We start from the raw sequence: 19195 nt of genomic DNA, 5'->3' as shown, positions 1-19195 counted from the left end.
TTTTACTTTAATTCTGTAGTGCAAAGTAATTACATTATCTTCCTTTTGTGGTCTTATGATTTCTATGTATACTGCTTATTTCCTGGATGGAATATGGTTTCACTTGAATAAATGTACTGTAGAGAATTCTCCAAGTGTTTAGCATCATTTATTTATATTCCAACCTGTACAAGGTTTAAATGGAGCATACATCATATCCAATTTTAAAAAGTTCTATATCATACATTTCACCACTTCAAACAGATTATCTGGGTTATTTATAGTTATTTATTTGACTCATATTTTAGTCCCAACACTTTCATACTAGATTAGAGATAATGGTGTGACGTTATATTAATCTTTTGGCCCTGGAAAGATCTGAAACTGTTGTATCTCCTTTCGCTTTCTGCAAGGAAATGGGACTAAGTGAAATGTCTGTCAGGCAAGTCAAACACCGACCTGTATATTTAAAGCAGAACATCTGGTATTTTACAAAACAGCTCCAGTACGGATTTCCCATTTGAGTAGCTCACTTCTTCTTTGTATACTGTTGAAAAAAAACAAAGAAAACATGAAACCTTGCCGAATACCCAGCATGTTTTCTTCAATGTGAACGACATAGAAGATCTTACCTTATCAAGGATCCAGTCCGCATCCGCTAAAGACCGGTGTATAATAGTTTGTATTCTCTCAGGGTCATCTTCATCCTTATGACTATTATATCCCTGCGGTGACACATCATAAGTGATAGAATATTACATAATAAACTATATTTAGGGTTATTCTAACAGTCACACGTTATTCCAACATATTTGGAACAACAACCATACAATTTTGGGAAATAACCGAATCACTTAGTAACCTAGTGCATGCAGTGTTTAAACAGCAGTGCATTGGAAGAGAGGGCTCTGTGCCATACCTGTCGAATAGCATGACGGTAATGTTGCTGCATTCCAGGCGACGGTAATTGCTTGCAGCATCTCAGGAGGTAACGATAAAGGTGGACTGGTGTCTTCACCAATTCAGATCCTGCTAAGGGTGGCATTGCACTCGTGTGTTATTGTCAGATACTGTCTGTAAAACAAACAAACAAACATGAATACATAATATTATTGGAGATAAAAGTTGTTTAAGACTTTAGAGGCAATATAACTTATTAAAATGTACTTATGTGTAAGAAATAGGCAGATTGTGTTCATTGACGAAATGCAGAACCTCAATACATATTTTTTTGCTGCATAAAAAGCAGCCCTAGATATGCAATAAAGTAATGGTTATATAGTTCAATCAATATAATAAACAATACAATGATAGCATGGCAAAAGATGGGTAGACAGATTTATACATAATCCTGTTGACTTGGAGTGTATGAGAACAACAGACTATAGTACAAGTACATTGACGTTAGGAATATCAGGCTACAATAAGATATCCGAGAACAGGATATCAACTTTAAAGACACCATTAGATATTTGCCATTCCATGCTGTTGGGATGACATTAACGTCATTGATTGACCGTCACAAACACCGGTTCACTGGTCTGTGTAGCGTGTACATGAACTTATAACCAGGTTCATCAAGTTAAAGTGACGTCAACAGTAAGGCATCGGTGTTTATTATTCTAATACTTACTTATTCTTCATCATCATATATGGGTCATCATATGCATCGCTGCATCTCGGCCTCACTACGCAGAACAAGGGACTATAACATAAACAGACTCAGAGCAGTGTTACCTCTTCTTTACATTTTATAGATATTTGTGCAAAGCCAAAGGCTGGCCTGTACTGCCACCTACCGTGATCAAAATGATTAGACGCAAAATGTGATTTTATTTTGGCGACTAGGTGTAATACAGCGCCACCTATTGATGTAGAGTGGTTGATGATTTCATGAAATTTAAATTATATCTGAGATCTTTTTTTTTCAATTTGTGTCATTCATGTTAAAATAATAATGCAAATATACAATATAGGTCTAAATATACCTTATCAAATGCACATGTAGTAAATGTAGGCCTATATTGCATGCATTGTATTTCATATGTTTTACCATATGTCTGTTTTTTTTTTTCTTATTACTTTGAAATATTTATTGGCTGTTAACCCTATTCCCAACAGACCATGGTGAATTTCCATGGATAAAAAGCTTACTTGACAACAAAAAACGACTCTTTGTCTTGGTCCAGTGTGTCATCAATGAACCGCCGTAGCCTAAACCGTTATGTGTGCTTATAGACACTGCCTATAGAGGGCACTAAAATACCACACCATAGCACATTATGCTCAATGGCCTGCTCAATTCAGATTTTCTCTCAATGATGACCTTATTAATGACCTTTGTTATGCACACCCGTTTGTTTCATGAGGTGTGGAAATATATACATGCATTTTACATTGCATACATACAGCTATTGAATGTCATTGTTGCAACTAGAAGCAGTGAATTAATAATAATAACTATATTATTGTATGTTATCGTTACATAATATGAGATGTGTGTCCTTAACTAAAAGGGTCAACATCTAAGCTGCAATCAACATTTAGATACTTTGAAAACACTATGAGCAATAGGCCTAATCATCAACAACCTTGCTTTTGCGCAGCTACAAAATATTCCAGGCCTTTCCACCCATCCTCTTTCACAGACGCTGAAAGGCTGAAACAGGAGTGAACATATTCTAGTGTTAAAAATAGAGATTTTCAATCTAATGTCTATAATATTGCGCATTCATGCAATATGGACCAACGTTGACTTGGAGTCGGTGAGATAAATCAGTGGGAGTCTGATGGGAACCCTCGCTGCCTTCCTGCCCCGCCCCCAGTGACAGCCTATTTGTGATGCGTATCTGCACGAACTGACACGCACCTCGCTAACACACACAGTCCAGTCCAGGCTTAGCGCGCCGCTCACTCCAAACGCATCGAAACAACGTAGAGCCCTTCAGCATCGTCATGGCATCCGAAGAGTTGGCTAGAAAACTCCAGCGCAGGTTGGACACCGAGCAGGGCTCAGCAGCACCCGCAGCGGCCCCCACTGAAGAAGAGGTACCTGCTAAATGCAGCGAGCAACCAGAGACACCGGAGAGCGAGAGGGCTGCGACGGCGGGGGCCGACGACAACAACGCTGCTGCGTCTTCTGAACTCAACGCCAAACTCACCCGGAGGCTGGACATCAACGATGGCATCGCTGCGCCAAAACGCAGCAAGGTCTTCAACCCCTACACGGAATTCAAAGAGTTCTCTCGCAAACAGATTAAGGATATGGAGGCGATGTTCAAGAGGTAAATCGTGATCATCATCCACGGTGTGGATTGGTAGAATTTTCACCATGTTATATAGCGATTTATTTCTGTATTTATTTTTATTTGTTGGCAATACATATAAAAGCTCGTGCGTAACGCGTCATCTGCATTGTGTTTGGAGACGAACGGCCAAACTGGGATTAGGATTATGCTGCGACACGTGAGACGCCGCCCGGTTGAATAATTGATCTGATTGACAGTTGATTGAAGCGTCTGTTTGCCAGCCGTTCACACGTGGAGTTTTCTCTTTTGTATTGAATTATATTTGTCTGTTAAAGCGGCTCATTGATACCGTGGGCTCGCTGAGTCTAATCTCCTAATCACTGCTGGGGCGTCCAATGGTAACCCACATATTGCCCGGATTTATAATTCCAGCAGTGGATTCTCTCTCTTCCCTCGACTGGGGAGGACATCCTATTCAACTTCCCAAAACGATGTATTATGTTTTTCAGAGAACTGTAAACCAGCAGACATTGTGCCTGATTATTCTTTTCAATGATAGAATAAAGGGCATCCATGGCTTTCCCCGTTTCCTCCCGATAAAAGCCTTTTTGGCTTGGTTGACAGGATAATATTTGTGTGGGGTGGTAATCGGATGTCGTGGAGCAACATTTACCATTTAGAAAACTTCCCACTGTTATTAAATTTTAATATGTAGGCCAATATCACAATCTTGGTATCGCAAAATATCACATCATGAAACGCATGATGAACTTAACGAACAGTATTCAGCCTCACAAACCTATATTGCCTGTGTCAGGGGTGTGACACCCCTGTACATATCTTTCCAATTGTCACTTTTCCTTCATCTAAAATATTCACTTTCCCCCCAATGCATCCATATTCATTCCACATTCTCTCTCTGCCCTTCCATATTTTGTAAGGCAAGTCATTCGTTCCATGACTTGCATTGTGTATTTCCTCCATTGAGAGAGACAAGAGGGTCACATGCTGCTTGCATCTTAACCATCCGCCACTCTGAACGATGCAGGAACTATGTTGAGTTGATTTGACTTGTCAATTGGCTCGATTGTACAACCTCAAACAACAATATGGAATCTTATGTTCAATTCTGAAAATAAAACTAATTCCATTCAAAATATGTATGTATTCTATTCCAAATGCATATTTGTCTGTCCTAATGGTTATATGCAAGCTTGTCCAAAAATTAGTACACTGACACACTATTACTAAAACAACTACAGTAAAAACGGTCTTGTTTTAAATCCAAGCCTCTTATGCAGAATAGTATTGAGTCTGCATACAGAGCTTGGGTTTCAGTCGCTGACCCTCTGGAACCTTAAGTGGTGCAAGGTTAAGCCTACTTTAGGTGGATGTAAGTGATGAAGGGCTGAGCACACCTCGCCACTACATGACACGCTTTCATCCTAACTCTCATCCTAAGGTTTGACACACTCTGGCTGGACGAGTGTGTCAAACCTTAGTATGAGAGTTAGGATGTAAACGGTTTGTTGATTGCTCACCCATGATCACACCCATGTCCCCTCCCCCACTGTGGCGAATTGTCTCTTCTACTTCACCCCTCTCTTGGGAGTGCTCTGTTTCTCACCCGCCGTTTCGTTACCTGGGGGCATTCAGTACGCAGTGTCCAGTCATGCTTGAGTGACCTAGTTTTCTTCCATATGCAAGGATTTGATTTAAAGGGATATTTCCCTTTTATCCATCACAAATCACGCTTCTCGCTATATAGAGTATGAATGCTAAACGAACAGAGAGCTGTAGGGGCAGGAATTTTATAAGAACATAACGGTGTCGGCACAATTACCCCGAGTGGTATGTTGTTATTTTTTTTATGTCGTTTCATATTTTTCTGAATGTCTCTTTTGATTCTTGTCTTATTGTGACAAGACATGAGTTGTTGTCCCACACGGCGCATTGGGTTTGGTGCGTGGCCAAGATGTGGTTACTCCATTGTGAACTGTAGCTTTAAATTCATTACCTGTGCCAAAACGTCCCAGTGAGAACACTAAATGTATACATACAAAAGATGAGGTTGGAGAGGGAAGAAAGAAAAAGCCAGGCCTTCGATTTAAAAAAAGAAGTGGCCTTGACGCCGGTTACTTCCGCATCTACAATTAACAAAAGGAATTTAGGGAGAGGGAGGCTTGGCTCCGACTGGAAAAGAAAAGCACAGCCATTTGACCGTTTCAAGTCTAGTGTTCAAGTCCAACCGAATGCATTCATTGCAGCATTAATCAATTTTGCAATTTTCCTTGCATTAGTAATATAAATATCTACAATTCAGAATGAGAAGAAATGCACATTGGCTTCCATGCAATCTGCAAACACGTCACATTAGTAGGACATCTGCTGCAGGGACTGCAGCTCTCAGCTGTAGTGACGGCTGCTTGTTCCACATGTGATCACACTCTGTTGGACAGGCACACAGGCCACTCTCTGTTGTTGAGACAGTTGTCACACTGCAACATCAGTAGCAGTTGTTAGATTAAGAACCAAAAGTGATGCCACGTCCGTTTTTTATTTTTTGTGTTTTTATGAATTCTGTTTTAGGAAATTATTTAAGAAAACTTTTCAGAATTTGACAGTTTGAACATTGAAGAGGTGGAAAAAGAAGTAGCTGAGATTAGAAGATTTGGTCGGTAAATAATGGAGGCTTTATTTGGGAGTGATTTGAAGATTGGGTTCACTGGGGTCAGTGATCCTTCCTCTGGTCTGCAGGGGAGTGACATACCGTTTCAATGTTGAGTTTTGGCATTCTTTTGTACTGCTGCTCTAATGAGATGTTATCTTAACCCGATGTTAAATACTTAATAGCGCTATATAAGGCTATTTTTGAAATGGAGACCTTTGAGGGTGGTGGCAGCCCTATTGGCCCTTTTTTGAAGTCGGAATGAAACAATGGCTCTCTCTTTGGTGGGTAAGAGATTGCGTTGCCTGTGTGTGGGGGAACCAGATTTGCTGGCCTGTCAACAGCTGGTGAATGCCTCCTATAAATAGTAATTCTATCAGACATAAGCCTCTTTGTGCTTTCCCTATTGGGGGGAGAAAGGTGATAAGAATTGAGTGATAGGCAGGATGCACTTGAAATAATGATGTGGAAAGTTATGTGAAGCCATAACCTTGTAAACCATGAATAGGTATTTTGTCTGTCTTGATATCTGTATGGCAACATGTGTCACACAACATTGTCATGTGATGAAGTGCGACATTATCCCTGAGGGGAAAAGCTATAGTGGGACTTTCCAACATCTTTTCTAGGCTTGAGCTGGGTTCGGGTTGCTGTATTTTGTGACTGTGTCCCAGGAACACAAGCACTGTAAAAATGTACCTTTAAAAATATTTTTTTAATCTACATCATTTGCATACAGCAATATAAATGTTGATGGCTTTATAAAGTAGACTCCCTCTTAAGAGTCTATGTTGGTTGTTGCAACATGTGTGGTGCTCAATACATTCAGTAAGAACACCACCCACAAGCTGCATGGCCTATTCATGCCACAGCCTGACCAGGGGTCACTCACCAGCAGCCACCCAATCTAACCAGTTGTTCAGGAGTGGGGGAGACCATTATCCAACAATGAGGCAATTTGGTTGAGTTTGTATGCCTGTCAGGGAGTTCTGTTTAAAGCAGAACCATCACGCTTGGATATTTAGTAATATAAGAAAATACGTTCATATTTGCGTTGGGAAAGAAATTGCTGCATGCAACGTCAACCTAATGAAAACCCTTTTTTAATTATGTTTTTCATTCTCAATCCATCCAGCTATCTTTTCCTGCAAACAGGCATATGAAGCAGTATCATTTTATTAGAATATAGCCAAGCTTGGAAGTTCCCCTTTTAACAAACAATCATTGACAATAGTGTGACGTAACCACAATTATCTTTTATCAGTTATTGTATTTTAGGTTGCCTTTTTAAGATCTGGCTAGGAAATTAGCATTTGCAGCTAACTCTGGCTTATTTACAGCAAGAAAATTGTTTTTCAATCAATGAGCATTGTCCCTATCAACTAAATAAATGTATATAGTATTTTTAAAATATTTAATTAAATTAAATCTTTAATTCTTCATCAGCTAGTCGACAATGACTGACTGACTAATTCTAAGAATCTCAAAAGGTAGCATTCAATACATTTTTATGTCAAAAGGCATTGATGATCTTCTTTGCTTTCTCTCGCTATTCCCCTCTTTTGAACAAACATAAGTGTGGATTTCAAGCATTTAATTTTTGTGTTTGGGTAGGTTTGACTCCGGTAAGGACGGCTTCATTGACCTGATGGAGCTGAAGCTGATGATGGAGAAACTGGGAGCCCCTCAGACCCACCTGGGCCTCAAGAACATGATCAAGGAAGTCGACGAGGACTTTGACGGCAAACTAAGCTACAGAGAAGTATGCTTTCATTGAGTAGTTCCTTTTATAAATTATGTCAAACACTTGCCAAGTTAGCATAACTGATGGTGGTTGTGCATGCTTTTCACCTATACCACTATCTCTTGGCATATCTTAAATCACTAAGGCAGTATATTGTATAAGACTTTGATTGGATCAGCTGTCAATGGAAAAGGACAAGCGTAGTGGCATTCAAACCAGATATGCAGGTATTGAATGAAGACAAACATGTTAAGTGCTATCTTAAACTGTGATTGACCATGCAAATTAAATGGACCCTTGTAGCTTATCCACTACCAATGAGCCTCACAAAAGGAAAGCCTGGCTCGAGGAGTCCTAGGTAATGATGCCATAGAGAAGATCCAGAATGCAATGTAGTTGGGACATTATACAGGAAGGTGCAGATCAATTGCGTCCAACATAATCTGCATTTTGGAATTGATGCAAAGCATTACCATTGTTGTAGTGAGGGAAAATCAGATGTCAAGCAGAAGAGCTGATTAGATGGTCCATGCTGGTAGGCCAGCTAGTGTGGCCTTACCTTAAGATGTTAATTGCCTAGACAAGAAAATGTGACAAAGCATTTGACTGTTAAGATAAGTTGAGGAAAGGTACTAGTTGGGTTAGGAATGGCATTTCTACAACCAGTTCTTTGTTCCACTTGTTAATACAATACAACTTTCTTCATGTTATCACAGCAGGGCAACTGTAACAAATAATCGATTCTGTGATCCATAAAGTCATCTGTATCGCTACGAGAGATTCTTGCACTACATAAGTCTGGTCCCACTGATGGGACTTCTCGATGGCACCCACTAGTGTACACCTGAGAGGAAAGACTCGTACCTTTCTGAGCTCAGCCCTATGATGCCTTGGACAGGACCATCCCTCTTGATGGTAGCTCTATCTGACCATCATAAGTGGCATGTATATGCGAGTGTGGGGGTTCAGGAGAGCTGGAGAGTGAGATGAGACATTGCCTCTGGACTAAGCCCAGAGTCTGGTAATTCTTCTGTATAACTTCCTCTGATACTGGAGCCATACAATGTTTCGTACTATTCACCGGGGGGGGGAAGAGGAAGGGTACTAGCAAGCTTGAGGAAATGTAGAACAATTGCAGTAAATTACCCTTTACAGCCCTTTACAGACACAGGATTTACATTTGTGATGACTACTTGGTGTTTCTTTGGCTGACGCTTGCAGGACGACGGCTGCTGAGCAGAGATCTTTTCTTACGTCAGCTCAGAACAATTCAATGATGTTATTGCAGCACCCCTCCTCTTTGAGCGCAGCTGATTCAATTGTGGTCAGAGAAGCTTGCCTGGCAAATGTGATTGTAGATCTTAAAGGCTTTATAAGTAGGCCATTTAAATGTTTATGATGGCTACTTTATGACCTCTGAAAATAAAGTATCAATGTGATTCGTCAATTAATCATTTAATTTGGTTTCAAGAGACCCGTCATAACTTCAAGATGAATGGCACAGGACAAACTCTTTATTTGTTTATTTGTAATGAAGCAAGATCGCGTTAGTTTGTGTATTGTATGTAGAGAAGGCCCTATTCATAATGAAACCAAGAATACAGTTGTCGCTACGGATATCATTTTATTTACCATAGTCATTTGTCTAACAATATTGAGTCTGTGCCGCATAATGTGGACTAACTGCTTGGATTTCTGAGTGGAAGCGCCTGATGACTCACACTCTCAACCCGTTTCCCCCCTCTCTAGTTCCTGCTCATCTTCCACAAGGCAGCAGCTGGGGAGCTGGAGGAGGAAAGCGGCCTGATGGCTCTGGCCAGGCTGTCCGAAATAGACGTCTCCACCGAGGGCGTGATGGGGGCCAAGGACTTCTTCGAGGCAAAGGTGTGTGTGTGTGTGTGTGTGTGTGTCATCGTGTCCTCAAAGTATTGGAAATTCAAACGTAAATAAGTCTTTAATTGTTAATACTAGCAGCCTTGCTTAGTTTTTTTTTTTTAACCATGACTCATTCCTGATTCTAGGAGGTTGTATTGGGATTCGTGTCCCGATTACTTATTCACCAGTCCGTCTGTGACCTGCATTCTTATGTCCTGATTCTCATGGACAACATGGGATTTGGATTGGCTGGGAGAAGCCGTGGGATTCCTGGGAACAGAAAGCACTTGTTGTTGTGAAACGGGGTATGCTGGGAATCCTGTCACTGTGCCAAATTTTCTCCTCCTCTTCCCCACCCTAGCCTCAGATTCGTCCTTTACTAAAGTACGCCCTCTGGTGGACAAACAGAACCCCACTGGATTTAAACTTGGGCACAATGCTAGCCTGGCACAGCCAGACCATAGTTACGCCTTAGGTTGGGAAATGCTGTTAGTCAGCTGTGGTTAAATATACCAAAGTTGTTGTTTTTCTGTTATGCCCTGACAGATGAAACTTTAGAATCGAAAGGGGAAGGTTGTTTTAACACCACCTTAGATGTTTGTCGAACTCCCTTAACTGAGCCGCTATAGGGTCTTCCCAAAGCCACCCTATCAACTCTAATTCATCCTCGGCCAGGGATTTGATTATGGTGATTGTGCGGATTTAGACCAACCATTGCAATGTATGTTTCCCCTCGGCCATAACAGATGAAGGCTCTCTCTGTGGGCAGTAAGTTTGAGTTGGAGATCCTAGAGGAGAAGGAGGAGCGCAAGAAGCAGGAGCAGGACAAGAAGGAGCGACGGGCCGCCTTCAAGGAGCTACAGTCCACCTTCTGCTCCTGACCTCCTCCTGCAGGAGGAGCCCGCGGCCCAGCAGAGCTACAGGTCATCTCGGCATGCACAATCGTCTCAAACGGAGATCCTAACAGTAGTTTTGCAATGCACAATAATTTAGCCTAGCTAGCCCTACCACGAGGTCAGCTCTTAATGTAACTGTGATGTATTTGGGCTTGAAATGATCTCATCTTTTTTAATGTTTGTCACACAAAGCCTTTTCCCTAGCTGTTTCATGGTGTAACATGTTCTGACGTGGGAGTGTGCTATTTATTAATATGATTTCAAATTAATTCAAGCAGTGACATGAGTTACAAAATTCTGTGAAACTGCAAGTTGACCTTTCTTCTTCTTGAAAATGGCTGCTCCAGCAAACATATCTTAAAGAGGCTTGGACACTCCAAGGACATATCCGAGGAGTAAAATTAGGGTCCATTTAGTGTTGCTATTTTATTTTACTTTAAGTTTTTTGTTTTACTTTAAAATATATGATCAAATCGTAAAGTAGGGATAGCCCCAAGCGCGAGTTTTCCTATCGCATAAAGCGGTGTCAAATGCAAGCAATAGATTATATGGCAAATGACATCACGAGCCAATAGCCAATCAGAAATGATTTAAGTCTGTCTTTCATTAGACGGAGGGTGCTGTCCCCAATATGTTTGTTCATTTCTGATTTTATTCTAATCTTCTTTATCATTCAACATGCATAGACAAACACACTTGGGGACAATTTAAGGTTGTCCCTTTATTTTACTTGCAACATTTACTTTTTGTGGAATGGCTGATGTAAATGTCAGGTTTCGTTAAGTAATTCTTAATTCATCTTTGGGATCCAAACATTACTGTGTGAGGTGTGTCAAATAATTGTCTCACTCGTTTATATTGTATGTATATGTACACTTTAACTATAATTAGTTTTTTTGCCAACTTTATTGTGACTATTATTGTGGAAAAAAGGGCATGGTGGCATTTAAGCCTTATGCAATCTTAGATCATTTTCATTGACTTTTTGAAGCACAGGCATTAGTGTCTAGATGTAGGTCTAATTGTCTGTAAAATTTAGCTGCTTTTACAGACATGGCTTTTTGTCTTCATTATTAATGATTAACTACTTTAATATGTCAACATGTCGCATCCATATTTTAAGAAAAACCATTCATGAAAGACTAACTGAGACTTGTAAGGGAGTGGAATGGGCCCTTTGCTCACCATGTTTTTTTATTTTATCTGTCAAAATTACTGTTTGTAAAAGTACCATTTTTATGTAATGTATATGTTGCTGAGATTAAAATGATGTATTTTTTCATATATAAAATAGGTATTACATTTAATCTGTTGTAATGCACATGCATATATTTTGATGTACCTACCAAAATGAAGGGGTGGCTAATATGAACTGCTATGATATATTTGATATAGTAAAATATAAATTATCAAATAAATAATTGAGTTGCATTGTTTGATTGTGAATTATTTGTAGTTTTATATTCACAAAGGTGTTCCTATTCTCTTGCAATCAAGATATTATATTTATGTTGGCATAACTTTTTAAATGTATTGATTAATGTAATTAATCAAAATCCCCCAAATCTCATATCAACCGACACTCAAGGTTTTTCAAAAGTTATTTGTGTTTCAAAAAAGTCTGCATCCACACAAGCTTTTCAGAACTATCCTGGTTCACACAGCGACACGAGTGAAAAGGGCAGTAGTTAGCAGTGTAACACTTCTGCTGAAATATGCAAAAAAACAAGAAATCCCAGATCCTGCGCGCAATGGCTTTATGCACATGCGTGCCGTCATAGAAAAGCTATGGTTATGCCTGTCCACACGGCTGCATTTTCAAAGAACTCAGTCCACTCTGGAAGATTGTTTAAAAAATCTGTTTGCATGCCCCAAACCCTCTCTGGTTGTGTGGAAGCAAGGCAAAACCGCAGCCGAACGTCTGTTTAAAAACCTCCGGTGTCGTGTGGACGGGCCTAAATGAGGATCCATTAGACAAATACTAGTAACCAATAAATGCCTGTACGTGTACCATTCAATTATAAGATGTTGCATATTTTAATTTCATGCATACAACACAAGTGTTGCGATACATTTGAACGAGTTCATATTCAGATTAGGTTACAACCGTTAAAGGGGTGATATTGTGCTACCAGATGTGAGTGATAGCCATTAGAAAATCAGACTTTTCCTGTGTTTTAGTGACATTACAAGTGGGAATGTTGACCTATGTGTATGATGAATAGATCAGTCTACCAGCCTTCCCACTGGACTCCAGCAAATGTTTATCTTCCATCATACATCAAGTTGGAATCTCAGGAAAAAAAAAATTCAAACGGCTTGTAATGGCTAATCACACACCTGGTGGCATAATATCGCCCCTTTAGTAATCAATTAGATGTTATTACAAATGTGGCATTTAATTACAGCTGACTCTTGTTGTAGTTGTGAAAAACAGGTCTAAGAGAAGAACAGAACAGGAGGCGGTTGTAGGTTTGTTTAGAAAATATTTATTTTAATGTAATGTACACTGTACAAGGCACTGAAGTATGTGTGATACATTTAGATCTCATCCCTCACAATCAACTTTTATTGAACCTTTCTCCTCTTGTGTTTCTTCTGTTACTTCACATGATTTTTTAAAGCCATATACTGTAGATAACACAGTGATTTCACTCACCATGTCAATTAAGTTCAGATGGTAACTCCCAACTCATATCCTCCAAACAAACATAAGTTTCAACTACTCTGTCCCAAAGTGCTAAGTCTAGACATTTCGAAATACAAGCTGAAAGAGTATATCAAAAATTTGGTGTACATAATTTACTGATCTTCTGAAGTGAATAATTTTTTTTGTATGTTTGTGTTTTTTTTATTAAAGCATAATCTACTAATCAATACAAATCAATTAATTATTAATGTATATATCACTATTCAGGCATAATGTGATTTATTTTGCTTAAGTGCTTTCTGTCAGTCTAAAGTTAAATATCCCCAATCTAAGGGACATTTATGCATGTATATTTGTGTTCTAAACACTCCCATTGGATAACCCCAGCCGCTTAATATTGACAGTTAAATTGCATACTGTCTAATCCTGTTGGATGGCATCTCAGATCCATGTCTAACCAAGCACTTCTCTAACACTATGAATGTCAATGATATACATTGTCTTTATGCAGTGGTGAATGCCCATTGATTCGAATGACGAAGACCTCAGCACATTCTGTCATTCCAATAGATTACATTTTTCACACTTTTAAGACCTGCCAAATTTTGCTCCTATAAATGGAAGTACATCTTTCTTCACATGTTACCCTCATGGATGTTCACTAACAGTCTCTCCCTGCATATATCTCTGTGTTCCTCTAGACCAGTCGTTTTGACGGTTGTGCAATAGACACTGGCCGGATGAGCCGTAAAATGAGGCCCTGACCACCTAATCTTCATGTGCACCTGCTGAAGATCAATATGAATTGTTGTTCAACTAAAATAAAATTTATATCTAATATCTGGTGATGATTCAACCCTCCAATGAATTAACAAATTAAAATAATGAATGAAAATCATGAAATCTTTTGCCAAACTATCGGTGTGTATATTTAAAGAGGTCTTGTACATTTTCAGAGGTACAGCTACAATTTAACAGTTAATCTTTCATTTTCAAATAATAACTGTTTATACACCATCTTTAGCAGGGGGGTGGATGCTTCATTTTCATCTACAAACGGGTCGGCCTTTGGGACGTAAAAAAGTGTGTGTGAACCGCTGCTGAGAAACACTATTCCTTGGAGATCACCTCACCTAACGACGGTCCTTCTTCTTCCTCTTCCTCCTCACTCCATCCGGTCGCTCCCGTCTCCGTTGATCTGCACCACACAGTCCTTTGCCAAAGGTTCCCTGGAGTGGGTCGTGTCAAACTGCTGGCCATTCACCTTGTACCGACCCAGGGCGTCCAGGCCCATGGCCGGGAGAAAGCGCCGGTCGAACTTGATCTCTTGGCGGAGGTAGGAGGTCCTCTTCTGACAGGTGTCCCCTGTGCCCTCCTGGGACGCGGATAGGAAGACCACCAGCTCAAAGTGGGTGGAGCTCCCCTCGCAGAGTGCCGGGTGCAAGGGGCTGCGGCGGTCCAGTAGGTGGAAGAAAGTGAGGGGGAAGATGAAGAAGGGGCAGGACCTCGTGCCCAGGTGGTCCAGCTGGAAGTCCAGAGAGGTCTGGTGCAGCGTCTGACCCTCGCATTCCTCGTAGAGCACGGCGCTCACCTTCACGTCCACCAGGGGGCGCTGGAGCACGTTGGTGGCCCGCAGCATGAGGCACGTTTGGCCCTGGTGCTGGCCCACGACGGCCTGAGGGCTGAACTGGATGGCTCCGGCTCGCTTCTGGGGACGGGCGATCTTGGCCACGAACGCCCCTGGATGTTGGACACAACGGAGGTAATTAAAGGACATGGTTATTCTTTTGTGCGCTTTCTGTTTGAACGTTTTTTATTGGTCAGTTCTGTCTTCTCATTCTGTTATTGTTTTATTTTCCTCCATTGTCGCACTATACTCTGTTTAGCCCTTGGCCTCTGGCTCACTCTCTGCTGCTCAAAACGTGATTTTTCTGATAGTGAAATAGTCTTTATCTTTCAATATTCAAAAAAATAGAAAATAAAAGTTATTAAATTCAACGATAGTGCTTTGATTGTATCTAAAGTCTAATTTAATCAAAGAGTTGGCACATACAACTTTTGCGAGTGTGCTGCCACCTAAAGTTTGTTATTTGTTATTTCAACACCCCGGTACAACCAGGATAAAAAAAAAATACATGAATGAAAGAATTGTGGCTTTGGTTAATCAAAGGATCCGATCAAATAAATGACTTTCATATTTTGTGAAATCTAAATATTAATACATAGTCATTATAATATAATAATATATAGTACAATTACATTAATATACTTTCAGACAAGCCAATTGTGTTCTATTCTGAGTATATTTTCTGTCTCTGTGGTTTTAGTCCTCTGATGTAAGCACAGCTGTGTTATTCCATACATGCTTACATCAAGATCACCCTGGCATGACCAAACGTTTCTCATTTCTCTTTTCAGGGGGCCAGATGGAAGACAATGTGTAGTGTGGAATGGTGCAAAGCCTAGCGTCTAATTATTTTGTTTGTTTTTTCACACCTATCACCACACTATTGGCCAGGAAATGGGGGCCCATCCCTGTTTGTGTTGATTTCAGAGCTTTTGTCAAGAACTACACTTCTTATATCAGGGAAACAACAGATGACAGCTGTTCCCGAGAAGAGCTTGCTAGATTTCCCCCAGTCAATAAAGCTGATTTGATTTGAACATCTGCCCCAGAGTGTGCCAAACCACACACAAAGTGCACATCCTCATGCCCTTTTTTAATTCATTAGATATGTGCAACTTGATCCACACTGTTCCTTCCTCTGTGTTTATTATTATTAGATTGTTAAAGAAAACCATGTCTTTAGTTTAGCAGTTAAATGTGCAACCCTTTTAGATATACTAATACAAAATGATTTAATAAATTACCTGATGGTTTTGCTTTAACGATGTGTCTTTAGACTGAGGCTCAAAAGATGAGCTATAACCAATAACCTCCAAGCTAAATGACAAACCTAGTGTGTAGTTAGTTAGTCTTTAACATTGACCATTGATTGACTGAGAAGCTATCAATTCACCTTCCTTTTATTTAGCAGTAAAAGTGTGTGTCTGGAAATAGCAAAACCCCAAGGGGTATGAATAGGTAGTGCATGATACGATTCATATCATCAGTGGATGCTATAGTCATTACTATTAGTCGTTACTAATGCATGTTTTACGAAGAAAAGAGTATTGCATCGCTTAACGTGTCTGTTTGAATGAATTATCGGAAGGCCTTTGGACATGATCAAGGGACAATCGTTCCGTGGGCCAACTGCACCGTGTTTGTCGGGCATGTGACGCTATGCACTATGTGTAGGATGAGTCATTTTACATTGAGGGTATTTTGCAGATGCTTTTATCCAAAGCGACTTACAACAATTCATTCACACATTCACACACCGACGGAGTCAACCACGCAGGGCGGAAGCCAATTCGTCATAGGGCAGTTTTCGGTGAGGTGTCTTGCTCAGGGACACCTCGACACTCTGGCTAGGAGGAGCCAGGGATCGAACTAGCAACCTTTCCGGTTACCAGCCTACCTCCTGAGCTACTGCCACCCAGTCTGTCCCTTAATGGGGGTTACCTGTGATGAAGGCCTCCAGCATGAGCCCCAGTAGCATCTGCACCGCCAGCAGGGCGATGGCGCTGGGGCAGTCTCCGCTGGGGAACATGGTGCCGTAGCCGATGGTCAGCTGGGTCTCCAGGGAGAAGGAGAAGGCGGCGGTGAAGCTGGTGATGTGCTTGACGCACACCACGTGTCCGAGTGGCGGCGCGTCGTGGTCCAGCACGGCCAGGTCCCCGTTGAGGTGCGCTAGCAGGTACCACAGGCAGGCGAACAGCAGCCAGTGGGCTACGAAGGAGGCGCAGAAGGCCAGCAGCACCCAGCGCCAGCGAAGACCAACCACCGCCCCCCACAGGTCCTGGAAGGTAAGCAGCCAGGCGCGGCCCGGCGCCCAGGGCCACAGGCCTGGGGGCGGGGGCGGTGCGCCCAGGGTGCAGTGCCCGTCCTTGGTCACCAGGCGCTGGCGGGCGGGAGAGGAGAGGAGGGGGGAGGAGGAGGCCTTGCCGCCTAGGTCGTTGTTGTGGGATTTGGTCGTCATGGTGATTGGTTCTCAGGGAGGGCAAGTCGACGGGGACGGTTGTGAATCGTCTGGAGAGAAATACAAAGAAAACGACGAAACAGGAGCTTTTAACGACAGCCAGACCGATGTCAGGCGCTTACATTCAGGATGCAAAGATGACAATCTTTACTCATTGAACTTACAAATGTATGCATGCATTTCTATGTACTGTATGGCTTGTGGTGTGCGCGTGAGTGTGTGTGTATGTTGGTGCATGAGTGTGCGTGTGTGTATGCGTGCGCGCTGTAGAGACACTCTAGCATCCAGATGTAGCCTTGAGGGTACTCCTGACAGCTAGCTAGAGTCTTGTCCTTTCCAAGTTTCTGTGTCAATATTGTTGCCAGGAGATTAGAGCAGGTCCCAGCGGGGCGTCTGTCTGTGTAACACAGCGACATGCAGGGTAGGAATGTGCCTTTCATCTGTGGGGAGTTTTAAACCTACTGCACTGGCTGTATGTCTCTCTCCTCGTTGTCTTTAAGGATCCACTGTGCATGTTAAACATCCTGCGTTCACCTATGCTTCTGAGATCCAGTCATAGGATCACACTTATCACACTCATCCCCGAAAAGGGAAATTCAGGATTAGGAACGATGATTTGTGTGGCATTGTATGAATGATTGCTTTGGAAAAGCCCACATTTGAGCATTTTATCAATCATGAAAGTGTTTATTCATAATCAACCCTCATTCTAACATTGACATTCAAAACAACCGGGAAAACTAATGTGGACTGAATCCATCTCAAACTATAAATGAGCATTCACTCCTTCACTCCTTCACCCCCTCTCTGCAGCGAGGGTTATTCAACATAAAAAGCCCAATCGTCTTCAGTATCAGATCAACGCTGGGGTAACACCGAAACATAGCTCTGCTTTATAAGCACAAGAACAAGCAACATTTGCACTGACCAGTAAATAATGTAGGGTAAGGGTCCCGTAAGGCCTACAAGAACCAAGTCTTTGTCCTCCTCGGCACGGGGGATCCACGCTGCAGCGAGGCCGTCACATGAGGGCCATGAGCTGGGCCAGCTCTCTGGCAGAGCAGGCCGCCTTTTGTACCAGTCCGCCCCGGCCGATCGGCCCTATCTCTTTCATGACTATTGTTGTCAGGTGCTTCGCTGATGAACAGGGAAATATGACACTGATGACTGCGTTTTAACAAACGCGACTCTGTCCTTAAAACTCTTTTTAATGTGACCCAGAGCCTCAAGGAGGGAAGGTTGGGGGATGGTGATGGGGGGAGGGGGGTGTTTAGAGAATGACAACGCAAAGCCGTCCAGATATGGCATTTTGTTGGCTACATTGGCGTTAAAATCATTGCCTTTTGATGATAAAGATGGACAGGTTTTTTAATAATGTAAGCATATCTGAAAACTGAATAGGCGCAATCTGTGACATTTATTCCTTACAAGGATAATAGATGGACTGCTCATGGCCTGAGCTGGTCCATGTTGCTAGTATTAATGTCACACCTTCTTATAACGTGAATTCAAGTTGTAACGCTACCTCAATATGTAAAGCAGTAGAAAAAAATACATCAACATCATGTCAAACACCTGGCCTCAAAACCTAAGCATCTTTAGATAAAAATCCACATGGTCTTCCTTTTTAGGTTTTATGTAATGTTAGGCATTGTACCTCAACATCTGAGTCAATAACAAAGGGCCCTATTACCTAACTTTCTGGAGACCAGTACCATTTGCTCTCCAACCTCTGATGCACCATCTTAGTTCACAGCAATCTCTCTCTCTCTCTTCCTCTCTCTCTCTCTCTCTCTCTCTCTCTCTCTCTCTCTCTCTCTCTCTCTCTCTCTCTCTCTCTCTCTCTCTCTCTCTCTCTCTCTCTCTCTCTCTCTCTCTCACATCATCATTACCCGTGCACACATTAACCTTGCAGCCGACCCTCAGGACACAACGAGCATCTCTGAAACACTTTGGTTTGGTTGTAAACTCACCCACAATTTACGGGTGGCAGACGACACCGCCTGTATCACCTGGGCCTTGGTTTGAATCCGAGGGCAGCGGGCAAGAG

General features: G+C 41.7%; 3 protein-coding genes across 4 annotated transcripts; 1 reads left to right on the top strand and 2 right to left on the bottom strand.

Moving 5' to 3' along the window:
* Positions 1-98: 98 nt before the first annotated feature.
* On the bottom strand, positions 99-1747 carry lyrm9 (LYR motif containing 9). Of its 2 annotated transcripts, XM_056610591.1 has the most exons (5): positions 1706-1747; positions 1613-1651; positions 899-1053; positions 612-704; positions 99-526 (listed from the first exon to the last, which is right to left on the bottom strand). In XM_056610591.1, the coding sequence occupies exons 3-5, from the start codon at positions 1022-1024 to the stop codon at positions 509-511; spliced, it is 237 nt and encodes a 78-aa protein (XP_056466566.1). In that variant the 5' UTR covers positions 1025-1053; positions 1613-1651; positions 1706-1747; the 3' UTR covers positions 99-508. The 2 variants fall into 2 exon arrangements, with proteins under 2 accessions (XP_056466566.1, XP_056466565.1); XM_056610590.1 differs by lacking the exon at positions 1706-1747 and having other exon boundaries at positions 1613-1699.
* Positions 1748-2783: 1036 nt separating this feature from the next.
* On the top strand, positions 2784-11868 carry efhd1 (EF-hand domain family, member D1). The gene is made up of 4 exons (XM_056610586.1): positions 2784-3263; positions 7510-7657; positions 9389-9523; positions 10261-11868. Exons 1-4 carry the CDS (start codon positions 2935-2937, stop codon positions 10393-10395), a joined length of 747 nt encoding a protein of 248 aa, XP_056466561.1. The 5' UTR covers positions 2784-2934; the 3' UTR covers positions 10396-11868.
* Positions 11869-12812: 944 nt separating this feature from the next.
* Positions 12813-19180, bottom strand: kcnj13 (potassium inwardly rectifying channel subfamily J member 13). The gene is made up of 3 exons (XM_056610585.1): positions 19119-19180; positions 16629-17195; positions 12813-14800 (listed from the first exon to the last, which is right to left on the bottom strand). The coding sequence occupies exons 2-3, from the start codon at positions 17143-17145 to the stop codon at positions 14226-14228; spliced, it is 1092 nt and encodes a 363-aa protein (XP_056466560.1). The 5' UTR covers positions 17146-17195; positions 19119-19180; the 3' UTR covers positions 12813-14225.
* Between the last annotated feature and the right edge of the window lie 15 nt (positions 19181-19195).

This window comes from Gadus chalcogrammus, chromosome 16, assembly GCF_026213295.1.
Source record: "Gadus chalcogrammus isolate NIFS_2021 chromosome 16, NIFS_Gcha_1.0, whole genome shotgun sequence".
NCBI lineage: Eukaryota > Metazoa > Chordata > Actinopteri > Gadiformes > Gadidae > Gadus > Gadus chalcogrammus.
The sequence above is the reverse complement of the archived record's forward strand: the minus strand, read 5'-3'. Positions and strand labels throughout refer to the sequence as shown.